Consider the following 18,710-nt stretch of genomic DNA (forward strand, 5'->3'; position numbering starts at 1 on the left):
GTAAAGTCATTAGTACAAAATTAAATAATATAATACCTCTCATTTAGTTGTATGGCTTTGGGAGACCTTGCACTACATTTGTATGTACTTACTTTCAATGGGTTTATATGTACGTAGATCATTAATAAGAGGTGTCCCAAGTAATGTTGACCCGATATGATGAATTATGTTTAGTCGATTTCGAATTAGTTAAATTTTTTTACTTTTTTAAATTGTTCACATTATTGCATCAAGTGATAAAATATCCCACCAAATTGTTGGTATCGTTAGAAAATATAGTAAGCTGGTCAATCCTCCAATGAGTTCTATTCATGGTGCACAAATGCAAAGTTTATCATAATATGTGAGTATAAATTTAAGCAGATGGTATTTTTTCGTGCAAATAATAAAACTTATAAGTAATAAGTATTTACATTTGTTACAGATAAACATAGTTAACTTACTGTTGTAGTTGCATCTCGTCCTATCAATAATATTTGTCATATACAGTGAAACTTCCATATTACTAAGCTTCGCGGGCAACGCAAATAATTCACATTATGAGAAAATTCGTTAAATAAAACAAATTTGGTTCTCAAAAATATTTATAAATATATAATTGTGTTAAATAGAAGTTTGTTTCACTGTATATTACATCGTTAATAGTTTGCAGTTAGCATTAACAAGATATTATTAGATCTGGTAATATATAATTGTTCGAACTATAGGTACTTTTGGAAATAATGATTATTACACTCTACTATAAATTTTATTTACAAAGAACAATATTTTATTTATCAGACTTTTCTTTGCTATATACCATAATATTGTCTCTTATGTCAACTAAAGCTTCTTGTCTTATTGATAACATTTAATCATCCAGTAGTATATATGTTTTAACATTTTTTAAAATTATTTTTAGCTGTTAGATTTATAAAATGTCAATTTAGCTTTTGTAGTACCGTTTACAATGAACTCAAAACCATTAATGGTCAAAATAAATTGAAATATAACATCAATAAATATATTGTTTAACCTTTAACATAAATTTTTAAAAGTAGGTATCATTCGCTTCCTTAAAAAAAACAATTTGTATTGGTATTTAACTACCACATGTGTTTGTCAGTAAAAAATAGAAAATCATATGAAGAAAAAGTGTAGCATAGTGCATACTTATTATACAATTAAATTAAGACAACAACTATTATTTTTTTTAGGAATTAAACGAATAATAATATGAATATTATCTATATTCTAATAAGGATTAATGGTCGATATTATACTGAATTAAATAATTTTCACCAATTAACTAATTGATTTTGACTTTATAAACGTACTCTTGTAAAATCATTTTTTTTTATCTGTCTAACTGTTTCTAACACGTAATAAGTCGTGCACTACCATTTTGCAATCTAAGAAGAAAAGCATAAACGGTGTACACAGGTATTTTTTTTTTGATATTAAGCACGTTTTAAAATGCCCAATAACATGCAAGGAATTATGATTGTGACCTTACGATAAATTATATAAACATTATATACACGATGGAAACATTGCACTTAACAATCACTTAAAGAGTAGTGTAGGTGTAAAAACTATTATAGCAAGCAACCGCTAAGCAGTAAATAAAGCCTTTCTTTTTTTCCCTTTTAGATTTAGAATTAAGCTTTCTAATAATGTATTATATAGTGAGTACACATCAATAGAAAACACTTTTTTTTTTTTAAATTCGCTTTGGATGTCCGTTGTAAAGAGATTTTTTTCTCTTACGCTTTTGTGGTTGTCAGTGTATTCAAAATGTGAACCTCCGTGAGTACGAGAGGAGATGAACAAATTTTAAGCACCGTATCCGTACCATTACGAATGCATTAGTCTATTGTTTTTATGTACGGTCTTCGTCGTCACGTTAAAAAAAAAAAACATAATAATTCTACAGTGAAATTAAAAATCTGGGAGCTACTTTAAAAAAAGGGCTTTTAATTCGACGGGTAATTACTTCCCTTAAAAGGGGAGAATGCTATACGCGACGGAGGAAGGAAAATGGCCCGGGACAGTTTATTGTCTCATTTATGTGATTAAATTCGTATATCCCCCACGCGATGATCATAGAACAATAAACCTCATAATAATTTATAAGACGCATCGAAATTTCCAAACTGTTTGCGTATTATAAAAACCAACAAACGCATAAAATTACATTATATATGTGCTAAAACACTCTGAATATTCTCGTCCTTATTATAGACTTTGTTTGAATCTATGACATAAATTTAGCACTCAAATAATTCTGTAGGTAGTGGTTAACGGCAAACTGCGGTGGTAAACATTTCCCCTTATACAATAATTATTATGGCCTCACCGTAAAATATGAGAGTAAATGTGAAAGGGATATAATGGGTAACACAGGGGCGTCGGAAGATGGATGACATGAAAGTACAGTTCTGTACCGATGGCCGCACAGCGGTCTTTATATTCGATACTAAAAGTTTTTCTCGCCGAACAGAATATGTCCTATCGTCGGTATAGTTAATAGCATCGCATCTGCCGCGGTTAGATTATTATTGTTTAATAAAGTATGGTATAGCTAACAATATCATAATTGACCGATTATAATCTGACAAATATTATACCTATTATATTCATAAATAAAATATAGTGAAATAAAGGTAGACATTGTCGCCGGCATTGGACACACTCGGATAACAAATTTATCTCTGGCGTAACTACCCGATCTGTGACTAACCGTTATTAATCTCAAGATAACTAAATATTATGGATGAATAATATAAGAAAACGAAACAAATTTATGTCCATTAAACATCTTTATTGCGAACAACAATAAATGATCACTATTAAAGATTATCGTCATTAATATCTGACCAAATATTGTATCATTACTGATTACCACGTTTACCCCTAATATCTTTATACACATACAAGATAATATAATATATCATTTTGTGTATGGTTTACTTGATCAGGCAATAGACTTTATATATAGTATAATAGGTACTTAGTAAAGTGGTGTAAATGAGTTAAGCTTTTACAGACATATTTTGTTAAGATATTAAAATAGTTCGTTAAAAGTTTCCTTATGTACCTAAATAGTTTGATCAAACATTAATATTGCTATAACCCATATTTCAAATATGAACATAAATTGTAAAATTAGCATTATTTATGCACAATCCAATTTAACAATCAGCTCAAAGTATTTATAATATCTATTATTGTCTCGTCTATACCTTCACATTTTCTTTCAATAATACCTCATACTCAAGTACGCACATGCTTCATCGACTCCCGCTAAAGTTACAAGAAATAATAACGTAAGTTGTATATTTTGTTTAATGTCCACATTAATTAGTTTGTATATAAATTAAATTATTAATTATATGCATACGATATTGCATATACTACTAATTCACTTTGAATAATTGCATAGATCATAGTTTGGGGTATAATATAATAAGACACCGTACCATTTATTTTGAATTAAAAAAAGAAATGTCCACAGACAGTTGGTTACACGTATTATATGCTACTATTTTACATTATTTCAATAGGATCATAATTTCCTTATTCATACTTCCTTAAAATTACTTAGAAACAGTTAAATAATACATAACCAAATACACACAAACAGTTTTAAAACTTAGTTATTATTTCTATTTTTATATCTGTACTTACCCACTGAATATTCTGTAGTTTATAGTAGTTTTTTTACACAGCAGAATGTTAATGTACTTTTTCATAATTTTCTTTTCCAGTATCTTTTTTTTTGTAATCCTACTCAAGTAAATGTAAATATATCTTTTATTTTTATAACAAAAGAAATAATTAAACTAATTGAGTTAGCCGTTTCAAATCGACAATAGGATTTTATATTCGTATTGTAAAAAAGTATTTTACAATTATTCAAGAAAACAAAAAACTGTATGAGAAGGTGAACACTTGAACTTGTATTTAAACATTGTGTAATAAAATACAAACATTACTGTTGAGAATATAATTTAATTTCAAAGTGTAAAGTATTTTATGAAATCAATAATGTTTGTTTTAAAAATATATAACACGATGCTTTCAAGTATGGTATTTATTTATTTTAGGTATACAATACAAGCATGTGTTCATACAGTTTTATTAATATTTACTAAAATTAAAATTACAAAAGTTTGATATAAAAGCAGGAAATCATTAAAAAATGACTTGGTTAGAGTTATGAGATGGAAAAGAACGGGTCAGAATTGGCAATAAACATACAACGCCGAAGTGGTTCATTTAAGCCATAATTCGTGGAGTAGATTGGCAAATAATTAAAAGTGGTGTGTTGTTGGGAGTAGCGTGGAGGGACATTTATAGGAATTAGAGATGGTAGGTGTTGGTGAATCAATCTGCCCATTTAATAATTTAGTAAGAAGTTTAAGGTTAGCAGCTTGCCTGCGATCTGCTAGAGAATCAAGCTTGAGATACTCGAGTATTGGTAAATCAATATGTGGAGGCCATTGAGTCCTGCGTGCATAACTTGCATATTTTAAAAACTTATTTCGTAGTCGCCCAAGAATTATTGCATTATGTGCAGCATTAGCCAATAGGATTCCAAACGACGGAAGCCAAGATATTGTTTACTACTTAAAAAATACATGTCAATTTATTTTTCAGTCGAGTGTTTGATGTTTCAAGTTCAAACACGCAGTGTTCCAAATTGAAAACAAGAATTAGCTTATAATGCCTCACTCATCGTATGATGAAAATACACTTAAATATAATATTAATGTATACTATTATACTGCTATTGAGTGGACATAACATATAAGTAATTGGAATATTGTAAATACAATTAAACATTTGGTATAGGTAATATACTTTGTTCACACGAATGTTTTGATTTGATTTAATAAATAATATTGTTAGGTATAATTGTACATATAAATAATTTATTTAACGTTATTAGCTACACTCTGTCATAATACATCAATAATAAATACGCAGTTACTAATGAATTAATGATTAGGCTTACATTTAAGGGTTATATACCTAAAGTGAGATATATGCGTCGTACTATGTTAGGTTAAGGGGTTTACCTTACTTGGGGTATTTTGTCTAGTACGCGGGTGTATAAAAATAAGATAAGGTTACCTAATATATTATATTATGTTATTATTTTCATACTTAATCATAATATTTTTTAACTCAAAGATATTCGTCTTATAAATCGATACCGATTCTGGTCATGCACGTAACTTACCACGATGAGCAGCACGAAGTAAATCCAATCCCAGAATGAATGAGCGTCTTGGACGTAATACATTATGTCTACCCATCCTTCCAAGCTTATGACCTAGAAAATAAAAATAAATTAATACGTCTTAGTGCATTTATAGATCGTCCAAATTTCATAGAACAAAAATCGGTTCGATCCAGCGAAAACGCGTGGCAAAACTTGTATTCGTTGTTCATAAGTACTCGGTTTAAATTCAACGCACCGTCTGCTCGTGAACGCTTTTCTTCCAGCTTACTTCAAGACCCCTAGTCAACATTAATCACTACTCCCGGGAACGTGGCCAAACAGTTTGCAATAGGGATGTCCAATCTCATCCGATAAATCAGCCAGAAAACTTCAAATCATTGATGTCTTTCCATCACCCTTTATTGCGGTGTATTAGACACTTTTTGGCTCCAATATAGTTTTTTTTCTACATATATATCTATATGCGAGTATATTATGTTATATATAAAGTATAACCCATTCTTTTGTATTTTATCTAAGTTTATATTGTACAGAAACTATGATTATAACTTATATATATATATATACACACACACAAGTGTCTAATACATACTTCTCGCTGCTGAGTGGTATTTATGTTTATTTGTCTATACACTTGTTTTGAAACGTTTAAGTTTATCCTACTACAACACAATCAACTGAACTTTACTCAGATTTATATATCTGTGCACGAAGTGTTAACTGATAATTCAGAAATATCAGTTTATTATAAAATAAATAGTATAGTTATAACATAACATAACATAATATTATACAACTTTGGTAGAAAGTTATTCACTTCTTTTCGACTAAATATGATCAGTCTATGCCAAATCACAGTCAGTACATTTGTAAAAAAGTAAAAAAGTAAAAAACAAATATATTTTAAAAGAAAATTTACTTAACTCGACTATAAGATTGATTAACCAATTAGTAACTGCAAATCGTGGAAAAATATTAACTCGTGAAGTTAGAATAGTTATTAAAAAAAAAAATTGAACTCATTATGTAACTTTGTTAAAATTTACTTTACTTTTTACTTTAACTTTACCATATTAGTTTAAATATGATAGTGGTTTTTTATAATAATGAAAGCCGTGTAACTCATTTTTAAGGATATTAAAAAAAAATTTAATGTTAATTACTAGAAAAAGATATATTTATTATTGGTTTAATTATCATCACATAAAGGTATGTTTATCAACAAACATACTAGTTGGTTCCCAGCGTTTATAATATGATGGTATGATACCTACTATGATATTGATAGTGTGCATGTGTGATCATGCCTTGAACTAACACCATGCATTTGCTTTTATTTCTAACTTATAGCTTTGCCTAAAGCCTCAAAACATAACAGAAAAAGGTATAACTAGTAATGCCAATCATTAATATAGAAGTGTACACGGTGCATCATTATTATACATTCCGTAATTTGTACTTTTTGTGATCCATAAATTAATTGGTTATCTTTGAAATGAAAATGCTTATAAGTAACAACAGTGTTTAAGTGTAGGTAAATAAAAAAATAATAAATTATGATTGTATATTATATATTGTTACCTAACTGATTTTCGTATAGTAATTGTTTTTCAAAAACGTTAATTTGTAAAGTGTTATCGATTGAAAGATATGAAACAATATACTAAACATTTAGGTAGCTTATTTATTTAAGATGGATAACATGATAATATCAACACACAGATTCCTCACTCCTATACCAAATCTATATACTTAGTAAAGATGTCTGTGTTTCACCATCATAGGCTATAACCTACAAGACTTATTTTTACCAAACACAACAGAATAAACCGGTTTATAATATTCTATTTAAATATGCTTATAATAATAAACATAATAATATATAAATATGAACTGTTTTTGTTCGTAGTAACTTTAACGCTTATGGCATAATAACAATTTCGGTTGAAAATTGTATTGTACAATTAAATAGTTAAAGTAAATTATCCAATTAAAGTGCCAATCATTATACGTAGGTATCAATATTAAAATTAACGTTTTACATATTATTATGGGCTGACCTACTACAGCTGTGGTTCGATGGACAATAACACATTACCGTGTGAAAAACAGGAAACCCCCTCCGAACACGGAGGTCATAGTTATAAATATAAAAAATATATATACTCTCGAAAACATCCAACGGAATGTTATCTTTGTTACATTAGATCGTATACAGCATTAGTGTCCACTTTAAAGGATTGCGGTGTTGACTTCTGTCGGTAAGTTGTTTGTCGTATTCCGTGCAAACGATCTCCGGCCATGTTCACCACCGATTGGTGGATAAATGTCGTTACGGCATGCACGATAATAGTGACGATCGTCTATTATTTCTGCGTGTCGACCTTTCAGAAATGGGAAAAGCTCAACGTGCCGTACATAAAACCGATCCCGTTGTTTGGGAACTTTTTGAACATAGCCTTGGGCAAGGACCATCCGCTGGAATTTTACAACAAAATCTATAACGAGTTCGAGGGTCGCAAATATGGAGGACTGTTCCAGATGAGAACGCCTTATTTAATGGTCCGCGATCCCGAAATAATCAACGACGTGATGATAAAAGACTTCTCGTCGTTCCCCGACCGCGGAATTTACTCGGATTTCGCGGTCAACCCGTTGTCGAACAACCTGTTTTTCATGGAAAATCCTCAATGGAAAACTATAAGAAACAAATTGACCCCCGCTTTCACGTCGGGAAAGCTCAAGACAATGTACGATCAGATCAAAGAGTGCGGAGACGTATTGATGAAAAACGTCGATATCAAATTAAATGAAAACAACAACGAAATAGAAATAAGGGACATCATGGGAAAGTATTCTACTGACGTCATCGGCACTTGCGTTTTTGGCCTCAAGTTGAACGCCATAACCGATGACGAATCCCTATTTCGTAAGTACGGCAAATCGATATTCACACCTTCAATGAGAATGCTTTTCAGAGAATTGTGTTTGATGATTACTCCTGCACTTTTGAAAGTCGTAAGAGTGAAAGATTTTCCAACGGATGCGACTGACTTTTTTCACGAAGCGTTCAAAGAAACGCTGACTTATAGACTTGAAAATAAAATAGTCAGAAATGACTTCGTTAACTGTTTAATGCAAGCAAGAAATGATTTAGTGTTGAATAAAGATTTACCTAAACATGGTAAAGTATTTTTTCATTTAAAATATAAAAAAAGTTATTATATATTTTTTAAACAATAGTTAAACAATAAATTGTTGTGTTAAATTTTAAAATTTTTGTTTTAGAAAAATTTACTGAATCGCAAATCGTTGCAAATGCTTTCGCAATGTTTGCTGCTGGATTTGAAACTATATCCACTACTATAAGTTTTTGTTTATATGAATTAGCATTAAATAAATCTATACAAGACAGAGTACGCCAAGAGATTCAACTAAAACTGTCCAAAAATGACGGACAAATTAACCATGATTTTTTGATGGATCTTAATTACTTGGATATGGTTATAGCAGGTAATTTATTGATCTTAATATTATAAATGAGGTAGATTGTTTTTTATTCGATGGTAACTTCAGGCTTTTCCTAACTATTTAATTTATTGTTTATTGACACTTGGTACAATGTTTAGAATCATTATTTCAATCTTCAGTTCTTGATCATTGATCTTATTATTTTGATATTATATCTAAACAAATAATAACAGTCACAATATTCGGTACTATTTAGAAAATAATCAAATTTAATTTTAATATAATTTATAATGTTTATGAATATTAAAATTGCAATATTTTTGATCGATTATCTGGTCGAGATAAAAATATTTTAAAAAAATGTTAATTTATTTTAATTTAATCAAATTTTATAATTTATTTGTTAGCATGAATTTGATGGTAAATAGAAATATACCACACAGTTATATCAAAATACAATAATATATTATAATAATAATTTTTTTAGAAACTCTTCGTAAGTATCCTACTTTGGTTGCTTTGTTCAGAAAAGCATCACAAACATATCAAATACCCAACGATTCATTAACTATAGAAAAGGGCCAAAAAATAATAATTCCAGTTTATGCGATGCATTATGATCCTAAGTATTATAAAGACCCGGAAAAGTTTATTCCTGAAAGATTTTCGACTGAAGAAAAAGCAAAACGACCAAATGGTATTTATCTTCCATTTGGCGATGGCCCTCGAATGTGTATAGGTATATTTTGAAATGAGTAATTTAAATACAATAATATAATAATTATTTTTGAATTTCTAGGAAAACGTTTCGCGGAGATGGAAATGAAATTGGCTTTTGTTGAAATATTAACCAAATTTGAAGTATTCCCATGTGGCAAAACAGAAATACCTCTAAAATATTCTAATAAAGTTTTAACATTGATGCCGAAACATGGAATTTGGCTAAGATTTAAAAGAACTGAATGACCAAAGATTAAAATTTATAGACTAAAAGAAACATTGAAGTTTTAATGTGACTGCCAACCGGAAAAAAATGAACGATTTTTATTTTATTTGTTGTATCGAGATATTTTCAACATTTCCCATTATCTTATATCTTAATATTAAATGAAAGGGAATCAAATAAACATATAAAATACATTGTATATGAGTACCTATATGAATTGATAATAAGTATGTCATGAATTATTTTTATAATGTTGTATTTGAGGTAGGCATTTATTTTTGTAGTCGTATATAATGATTTATAACTAATACCAAACATTAATATAGTTTACTCAATGTCCAAAAATGAGTGTCCTGTGCAGATACAAACCTTTGTTTTTCAAATGATGAGCCCCCCTTTTCACTGTAAACCAATTAGTGGATAATTTTTCCACCTTTATACCTTTTTTGGACCACAAAATAGTTCAGTATTTCAAAACAATAATGATATTTATATACCTAGCCGAAAACTTCTATTGAATATCAAATAACCTATATTTCTGTGACCAGAAAAATGTGATTATTTCTCATAAGTTTCATAACGCATAAAAGTATCTGAAAGTATAAGATTTCACTGTATGCGAGGTTTAAATAATAATGTATTCAAACATTTCAAACTATTAACAACGTGTTTTAGACTCTGAGTGGCCAAGAAATGTATTAGTGTTGCAACGAAGAATATATTTTTTACAAGAAAGTAGTACTTACTTAGTATTCACATTGAAAAAATAAGGTAATTCGTACATTTAATAACATATACATTTATTTATTTTGTTGTTAAAATATCATTAAGTATTTAATTTCTGAAGAAAAGAAGTTATTATAGTAATTCAAAAATTGATTTTATTGAAATTGAAAAAAAAAGTTGCAACATTCATTTTTTAAGAGATTTTTATTCAAACGTAAGTACAGTAATGCATTCTTCTCAAACGATTTTCTGTATTTTGTTGTGATTAAAAAAAAATAGTAGGCAAGTAGGTAACCGCAGAGTGGTTTACCAAAGGTGTCGAGTGTATTTCTTCTTTAAGTTGGACACAGTAATGGACACGTTATACTTATACCTATATGAACTCAATGATAAATCATTGCATACAAAAAACTATTCTGAGAGGTAGCGATAACGGTCTGCCAGTCTATCGCTTTTATAATATATTCGTAAAACTATTAAAAGTAATTTATTTTGCAATAATTATTAATAAGGATAGGTTTAATTAATTATTTTTAACTAAAAAATTGCATTTATAATACCACTAGATATTATAAAATTATGTAGCTATATATCATTGTTATTACATTTTTAGTTAATGCTGACTATTACCGTTATACGATGGAATAGGTTCGTGGTACAAATTGACAATGACCTTAAATTAATCTAAATAATATTTTTTCAAAATGTGAAAACAAATAACAAGGGATTCTGATTGTATTCAAGATAAGTTTCAAGTCCCTGCAAATGTTATTTTTTGAATTAAAACAAAACAAAAAAATCATTATTTTTCGTTTAGACATCAAATTTTGTTGAAGTTGAATTTGAAACTTGTACAAAAAAATAGTGCATTTGTTTTTTTTTTTTTTAATTTTAAGTTTCTGGTAAAAATACATAATATGAGGAACCTTGTATTTCAATATATAGACTTATTAATATAGCAATTAATATAAATTTGTTTGCGTATTTTTAAATTTTTAACTACAAATCAATAACAATTTGATGGCTTTTGTCAATAATGAAATTTTACAAAAAAAAAAGTTCAATCTCAGGGTAAATGTTTTGAAAATTTCACGGAGTATGAAAAATGATAATTCAAGTAATAGTGGAATGTTTCAAGTTTCAATACAATATCTATCGATCTATCGATACAATTTGAGGCTCGTGACCCAACACCCATACAGTGGTTCTCAACCGGTATTCCGAGTCAAACAAGATGTGTGCTGTGAATTGGTTGTAAGTACATAAGTGTACATCGACAATAATATAGTATTCAATAAAAATACAAAATTTTTCAAATTGCTTAATTTTCAATTATATCAAAAAAATGATATCAAGAATATTATGCAATGTATGCAACATTTGCTAACGTAGATATGGTATAGTCTAGATCATAGGTTCCCAACCTATGGTCCGTGGACCACTAGTGGTCCGCGAGACATTGTCAGGTGGTCCGCGAGCCATACTTACAAAATGTAAAAATATTTTAATAATTTCATTTTCCTTTGAGGCATAACACTAATTACTGACAATCGTGTATAGTACGTCGTTTCTTTATAAATTTATATTACATAGTGAAATCCATGTTATTAAAAGCCTCATATTCATGTAATAATAATCAAAATTCTAAAATATGTGAAAAAAAATTGATTCTTATTTGTAAGAAAAATAAGGTATACAATTGAGGTGGTCCGTGACGTATCCAAAGTTCTCATAGTGGTCCATAGTACCAAAAAGGTTGGGAACCACTGGTCTAGATGGTTAGCCTAACGTACGTGAATAACGTAAATGCACTAGTCCAATTCAACATACCAGCACCAAGGTTATGATTTAAAATCTATAAATAATATTTAAAAAAAACCACACAATCATTCATTTTTAAATATATTCCTAATAGATTATAATAGTTAAGACCACATTTCCTGTATTTATTATTAGCACATTTATTGTTTTTTTTTGTCCATGAAGTATTATAACGAAGAAATTAATTGATTAGTTTCCTTTAGAAAGAATAATTAGTTTGTTCCGAAGTTGATTTAAAACGGAAGAATAGGGCTTTGGAATGATTTTAAAGTTTAAAACTCTGAAAGTAATAACAGAAAAATAAATATATTATGAAACAAATACATTTTTTATACAGCAAAACAAACTGGTAAGTAATTGGTCAAAAAAATAAAAATAAAAAAATAAACAACACTGATTAAAATATTATAATTATCGGCAAATTTCAAAGAAATCAATTGCATGATTTTAAATTGCGTTCAATTGTGATAAAGAATCGGTGCTTTACTAGTATACGACCTATGTTTATAGATTATTGTATAATCATATTTGGATAATTTATTACTGTAGGTACCTATGATGATGTTAAATGATTTTTTTTTTTGGTTTTATCTGTTCTAATATAGTACGATTTTACGAGTATAAAGATAAGAAGCATATAAAGAAAAATAACGGACCAAGTGTATACATAAACATTGCTAATATTTATTTCTGATTGATTTTGCATAGTTATTTATACTTGCATGTTTCATAATATATGTCTTAGGTATTTGTGTTGTAGGTTATGCCATTTGTTTATTTATCGTTTTTATATTCGAAATATTGTTTGAAATGAGTGTTCTAATACATTCGTTAGTGATTTTATATAATATACAAAGTTATCTCTCAATTACCATCCAAGATGAAACAATACAGGTGGTTTGTGAAACACATTCCAATGAAGGTGTAGAGTAAGTAAATATGTGTTCAAGGTTAAAACATTTTGAAAACAATTAGCTAAGAAACGCATGCCATTATTTGACATTTTTCAAAATATTTTAATTTGGGTCTTCCCGAATTTTCCAATTTTTCTTTTCGTAAAATCCTCATTAGGAATATTAAGAAAAACATATTTTTTAAAAAAAATGAGCCAAATCGGTTCTACTGTTCTCGATTGATGTGGTTACCATCGAACAGCTTTTCATTCTTTATTATTTATAATATGTGTACCTTTTTCGTGATCATATTATGTACATAGTTGATAGCACTAATAGTATAGTTGTAAAGTACACTAGCGAACCCAAATAACGTAAGCAGTAAAATTTATGATGGTTTAATTAAAATAATTATTTAATTACATGTATTTGATGTATAAAAAAAAAAAAGTGATAATTAATTTGTTGTACGTAGAACATGATAGGCACATCAATACAGTTAACAAATTAATTGCTGACGTCCTTTTCAGAATTATTAAGAAATAAATATATATTTAATAATTATTCTAGAAAAGTATAGCATCAAGTATAATAATGGCATGTAGTATTTATGACTATAACGAGGTCGAAAGGATAAAATTAATTTATGATAAACAAAAGAGTTTGATACTAAATGAATAATTATAATGATCAATCAGTAGAAAAAATAAAATTTATACAAATGCGCCTACACATGAAAAATAAAAATGCATAATTATTCGTAAAGGTGATATTTCACATCAAATTTCATGATAACTAATTGGAAACAATGAACAGAAATCCTAGAAATTTCAAAAATAAACACAAAATAAATAAATTCAACTACATTTGTACTCAACCCACCACTGGATATACAATAATTTAATAACATATTTTGTGTTTTACACTGTGGTTGACGATTTTGAAATACTCGAAATACTTGACTTAATCACTTTATTAGAGTAGAACCAATAGAACCTACCATAATACCTGCGCTAGAAACAATACATAGAACAAAATGATCAAAATATTATATTAAATTACTCAAAATTATTAATTATAATAACTACGCAACGACGCCGTGTTGCAGATAAATAGACAAACCAGTTAAGCAAACAAAAAACACTCGAAAACAAGAGATTAACCTATGGTACATAATAAAACCATGAACACTGTTATTTAATAATCAGTGCTTACACGGAGATAAAATCAAATTACTGTTTGTAACCACATATCTGATTAATTAGACAATTTTTCGTAATATCTAAATATAGAGTCTAATTACCAATTTATAAAATATGTAATGCAACCGGGTTCTGATAATAATACAATATGTTATATGCTTATTTGTAACAGATAAAAAAATATAATAATTCAAATTCAGAACTACGTTGGGCCACGTTTATATTCGAGTGGCCAACTCTGACTATTAGGTAAGACATACAGTTTATTTCAAATTACAATAGGGATACCTATATTATATATTTAGGTAGGTACTTAAGAAAAATATTCAAATAATGATATTCTGAAAGCAATACAATTTATAATTAATATGTTCTAATATAGTAATATATTATTATGCTTTACTACTTAGTTTTTAAATTATGCATTATCTTCATATCATATTTTTTTAAATATCAAATATGAGTTTTCAAAATAATCGAATGTTGATTGCATTGTATTTTAGAAGTTATTCAAAAAATAAAAAATTTCAAAAAAGATAATGTATTTTACTTTGAGATGATAACAGCGCACTGTTTGTTTTCTCTCTATGAGCCACGCGCAACAAGCCATAATATGTACGTCCAGTAGAATTAACATTGTGTTGATAGCTTTAGTATTGGATTGAATTGAACTATTTTGAAATTTAAATTTTCAAACGTTATCTGTATTCTTAAGTTGCCTTTATGGAGGTATTATAATTTTTATGCGAGTAATGAATTTATGTAAAATGTTACAATTTAAAAATGACCGTATTTCAGTTTGAAATTGAAATATCGTAAAAAGGCTGACCCGTGAACACAGACTATGTTCTAAACTTAAATTATAGGTCAATTAATTCTGATATATTGAAGCTAACGACACAAGGTTGGTTCTACTGAACGTAAACACTATACACTATACGCACTGTAACATCGACAAAAGTAGGAAACTTTGTAAATATTACTATCGTTATTTTAGTTTTATTATGTACCCATTCAAAATAAGATTTAGACCATCGTGGTTTAATTTAATTTTACTGTACGTAACTTCAATACAATGATTGGATTTTAATTTATAAAATAATAACTATGCGACATAATATCAATGTATAATACACAGTAATATTGTGTATAATTTAAAAACCAAGTAGGAATTAAAGTATAATATACACCCGTGATTTAGAAACTTGAACTAGAAATAAAATCAAATTCAAACTTTAATAATAAATATAGTTCAACTTATTCAAAGTACTGTGCACCCAGCACCATTATACTAGGGACACACATTATAATCTCATACCCCCGGGAAAATACGCAGAAAAATATCGATAGAATTTTATACTCTCGTCTGAACGTCTAACACTTAATAATAATTAGGTAGGTACATTCGGTAACATGGAGGTGGCACACACACACACACACACACACACACACACGAGCAAATACCTCATAAATGTGTGGACACCAAATGCGAAGTGATTCAGATAACCCCACCGAATTAGACGGTGCTGGTACCTTATAATTCTCTTTATAATATTATTACTCTCTGCTGTCTACCAAGGAACAGTGTCGACTTGAGTGTGTACTGTGTATGGCGTATAGTTCATAATTGTTTATAATACCGACCAGGCCATGAATCTATCATCGTCAACCACCGACTGGTGGATTTATATCGCCTCGGCGTGTTTAGTCGGGGTGACGATCACCTATTACTTTTGCATTTCAACGTTCAGTAAATGGGAAAAACTCAACGTGCCCTACATCAGGCCGATTCCGTTGTTCGGAAACTTTGTGAGAGTAGCTTTGTCAAAAGACCACCCTTTGGAGTTTTACAACAAAATCTACTACAAGTTTGCTGGTCTAAAATACGGAGGACTGTTCCAGATGAGGACACCGTATTTGATGATTCGTGATCCAGAAATAATCAACAACGTGCTAATAAAAGACTTCTCGTCTTTCCCAGACCGTGGTATTTACTCGGATTTAGCGGCGAATCCATTGTCGGACAACTTGTTCTTCATGGAAAATCCCCGATGGAAAACAATAAGAAACAAATTGACCCCCGCTTTCACGTCGGGAAAGCTCAAGACGATGTACGATCAGATCAAAGAGTGTGGAGACGTATTGATGACAAACATCGACAAGTGTTTAAGGGGGGGAAACGAAGAAATAGAAGTAAGAGACATCATGGGGAAGTATTCGACCGACGTCATCGGCACTTGCGCTTTCGGGCTCAAGCTGAACTCCATAAGCGATGATGAATCCCCATTTCGAAAGTACGGAAAATCGATATTCATACCTTCACTAAGAACTCTTTTCAGGGAGCTGTGCCTGATGGTGACCCCCTCACTTTTGAAAGTTGTAAGGGTGAAAGATTTTCCAACGGATGCGACTGACTTCTTTCACTCGGCGTTTAAAGAAACGATAGCGTATAGACTTGAAAATAAAATAGTCAGAAATGACTTCGTTAATTGTTTAATGCAGGCAAGAAATGAATTGACTTTGAATGCAAATTTACCCAAAGAAGGTAAAGTATTTTTACATTGAAAATATCAAAATTAAATAAAGTAATATTATCGTCGTACTTATACAATTTTAAAATTGTATTTTAGAAAAATTTTCCGAATCACAAATTGTAGCAAATGCTTTTGTAATGTTTGCTGCTGGGTTCGAAACAACATCAACTACTTTAAGTTACATCTTATATGAATTAGCGTTGAATACGTCTATTCAGGACAAAGTACGTCAAGAGTTTCAGTTGAAATTATCCAATAGTGATGGACAAATTGACAACGAATTTTTGATGAGTCTTAATTACATGGATATGGTTATTGCGGGTAATTCATTATTTTAATATTATTCTTCATTGAATTGAACATCATTAAAATATCAATTTTTTTTTTGTCAGTAGGTAATTTGAAAATTAAGTAAAACTTTATTAAACTAAAAGTAAAAGTTTATTTTTGTTTTTCAGTTGTACTTCATATTTTGTTTTAAATTAATTAATTATTAAATAAGAATGTTTATATCAAAATACTGTCCATTTTTTTTGTTCTAGAAACCCTCCGTAAGTATCCTCCTTTAATTGCTTTATTCAGAAAAGCATCACAAACATACCGTTTACCTGACAACCTAATACTGGAAAAAGGCCAAAAAATAGTAATTCCAATTTACTCACTCCATTTCGATGATAAATATTTCGAGGATCCTCAAAAATTCGATCCTGAAAGATTTTCACCCGAAAACAAAGATAAACGTCCTAATGGTGTTTATCTTCCATTTGGTGATGGACCTAGAATGTGTATAGGTATATTTCTAAATATGTATTTGTTTAAATAAATCTTGATATAAAAAAAAAAAAAAAATGTTTTTTCAATTTATTCATGACATATATATTTTTTTTTTTAGGAAAACGTTTTGCTGAGATGGAAATGAGATTGGCTTTACTCGAAATGTTGAGCAAATTTGAAGTCCTACCATGTGAAAAAACAGAAGTTCCTCTAAAATATTCTAACAAAGTTTTAACATTGATGCCAAAACATGGAATTTGGTTAAAATTTCAAAAAATTGCTTAACTTTAGTTAAGAATTATGTATTTGAACAAAAAAAAAATTAACAGTTCGTAACCTGAGAAAATTGTGTGGATTTTACTATATATGATATATATTATATTTGTATAATTTCAAAAATATTATAATAATATGTATTGAATTTGTAAGTATACAATCTTTATTTTAAATACTCTTTCGAATTGTTTGAATACTTGTTTTTTAAATTTAAATTTATTATGAATGGAAGATGTTTTTTTATTTTTTACTTAATATTCATCGACAGTTGGATGCAAATTGTTATTGAAAATCAAGTTTAGGGAGTAGAGCCAGTAGAGGTAATTATCTCGGTAGTATACCTTTGCGAAATGTGTTAAAAAATAAAAATATCTCTGTTTTATTGGTATTGAATATTTAATAAATCTCAAACTAAAATTTCATTTAAAATGCAATAGTTCCTAAATGTTTTCAATTTTTTAGTAAGACACCACTCAAATTTCAATTACAGTGCGAAATACGTAAGGTATTGTTTGGGAAAATAAGTGAAAAATAAATTTAATTTGTGCATAAAAGTTAGATTTGTGAACATGTCAACGAGACACAGAGATATGCAATATTTAATTGAATTAGATGTTAACATGATGTATGATTATTCAGAAATGTACAAAATATTTGAATATTGCAATTTGGTTTGTGAACATTGCCTAATACATCACAGTATGTCATATTTTTTCAACTTATGTTCTTTAACAGTCTCTTTTATTCTTTTTCTTGCAATATTCAAATGTTTTGGGTGCTTGTCTACAGTTGTACGTGAATAAATGATATATTATGGTAGTTAGCGTAAGTCCAACC

At 28.8% G+C, this 18,710-nt stretch overlaps 2 protein-coding genes across 9 annotated transcripts in view; one reads left to right on the forward strand and one right to left on the reverse strand.

The window, feature by feature from the left end:
• Positions 1-18,710, reverse strand: part of LOC111027871 (voltage-dependent T-type calcium channel subunit alpha-1G) — a 262,059-nt gene that overhangs the window by 105,181 nt on the left and 138,168 nt on the right. For all 8 annotated transcript variants that reach the window (XM_022306346.1, XM_022306344.1, XM_022306345.1 and 5 more), the window contains one exon: positions 5,228-5,320. In XM_022306346.1, coding sequence (XP_022162038.1) covers positions 5,228-5,320 — 93 coding nt within the window. The remainder of the gene's footprint in view (positions 1-5,227; positions 5,321-18,710) is intronic.
• LOC111027875 (probable cytochrome P450 6a13) lies at positions 7,413-18,048 on the forward strand. Its single transcript, XM_022306355.1, is given in 7 exon segments — positions 7,413-8,414; positions 8,519-8,753; positions 15,905-15,940; positions 15,942-16,834; positions 16,920-17,144; positions 17,366-17,614; positions 17,716-18,048. Coding segments are annotated over 7 exon segments (2,688 nt in total). The 5' UTR covers positions 7,413-7,531; the 3' UTR covers positions 17,883-18,048.

The sequence above is a fragment of the Myzus persicae genome, unplaced genomic scaffold (assembly GCF_001856785.1).
Source record: "Myzus persicae strain clone G006 unplaced genomic scaffold, MPER_G0061.0, whole genome shotgun sequence".
Classification (NCBI taxonomy): Eukaryota; Metazoa; Arthropoda; class Insecta; order Hemiptera; family Aphididae; genus Myzus; species Myzus persicae.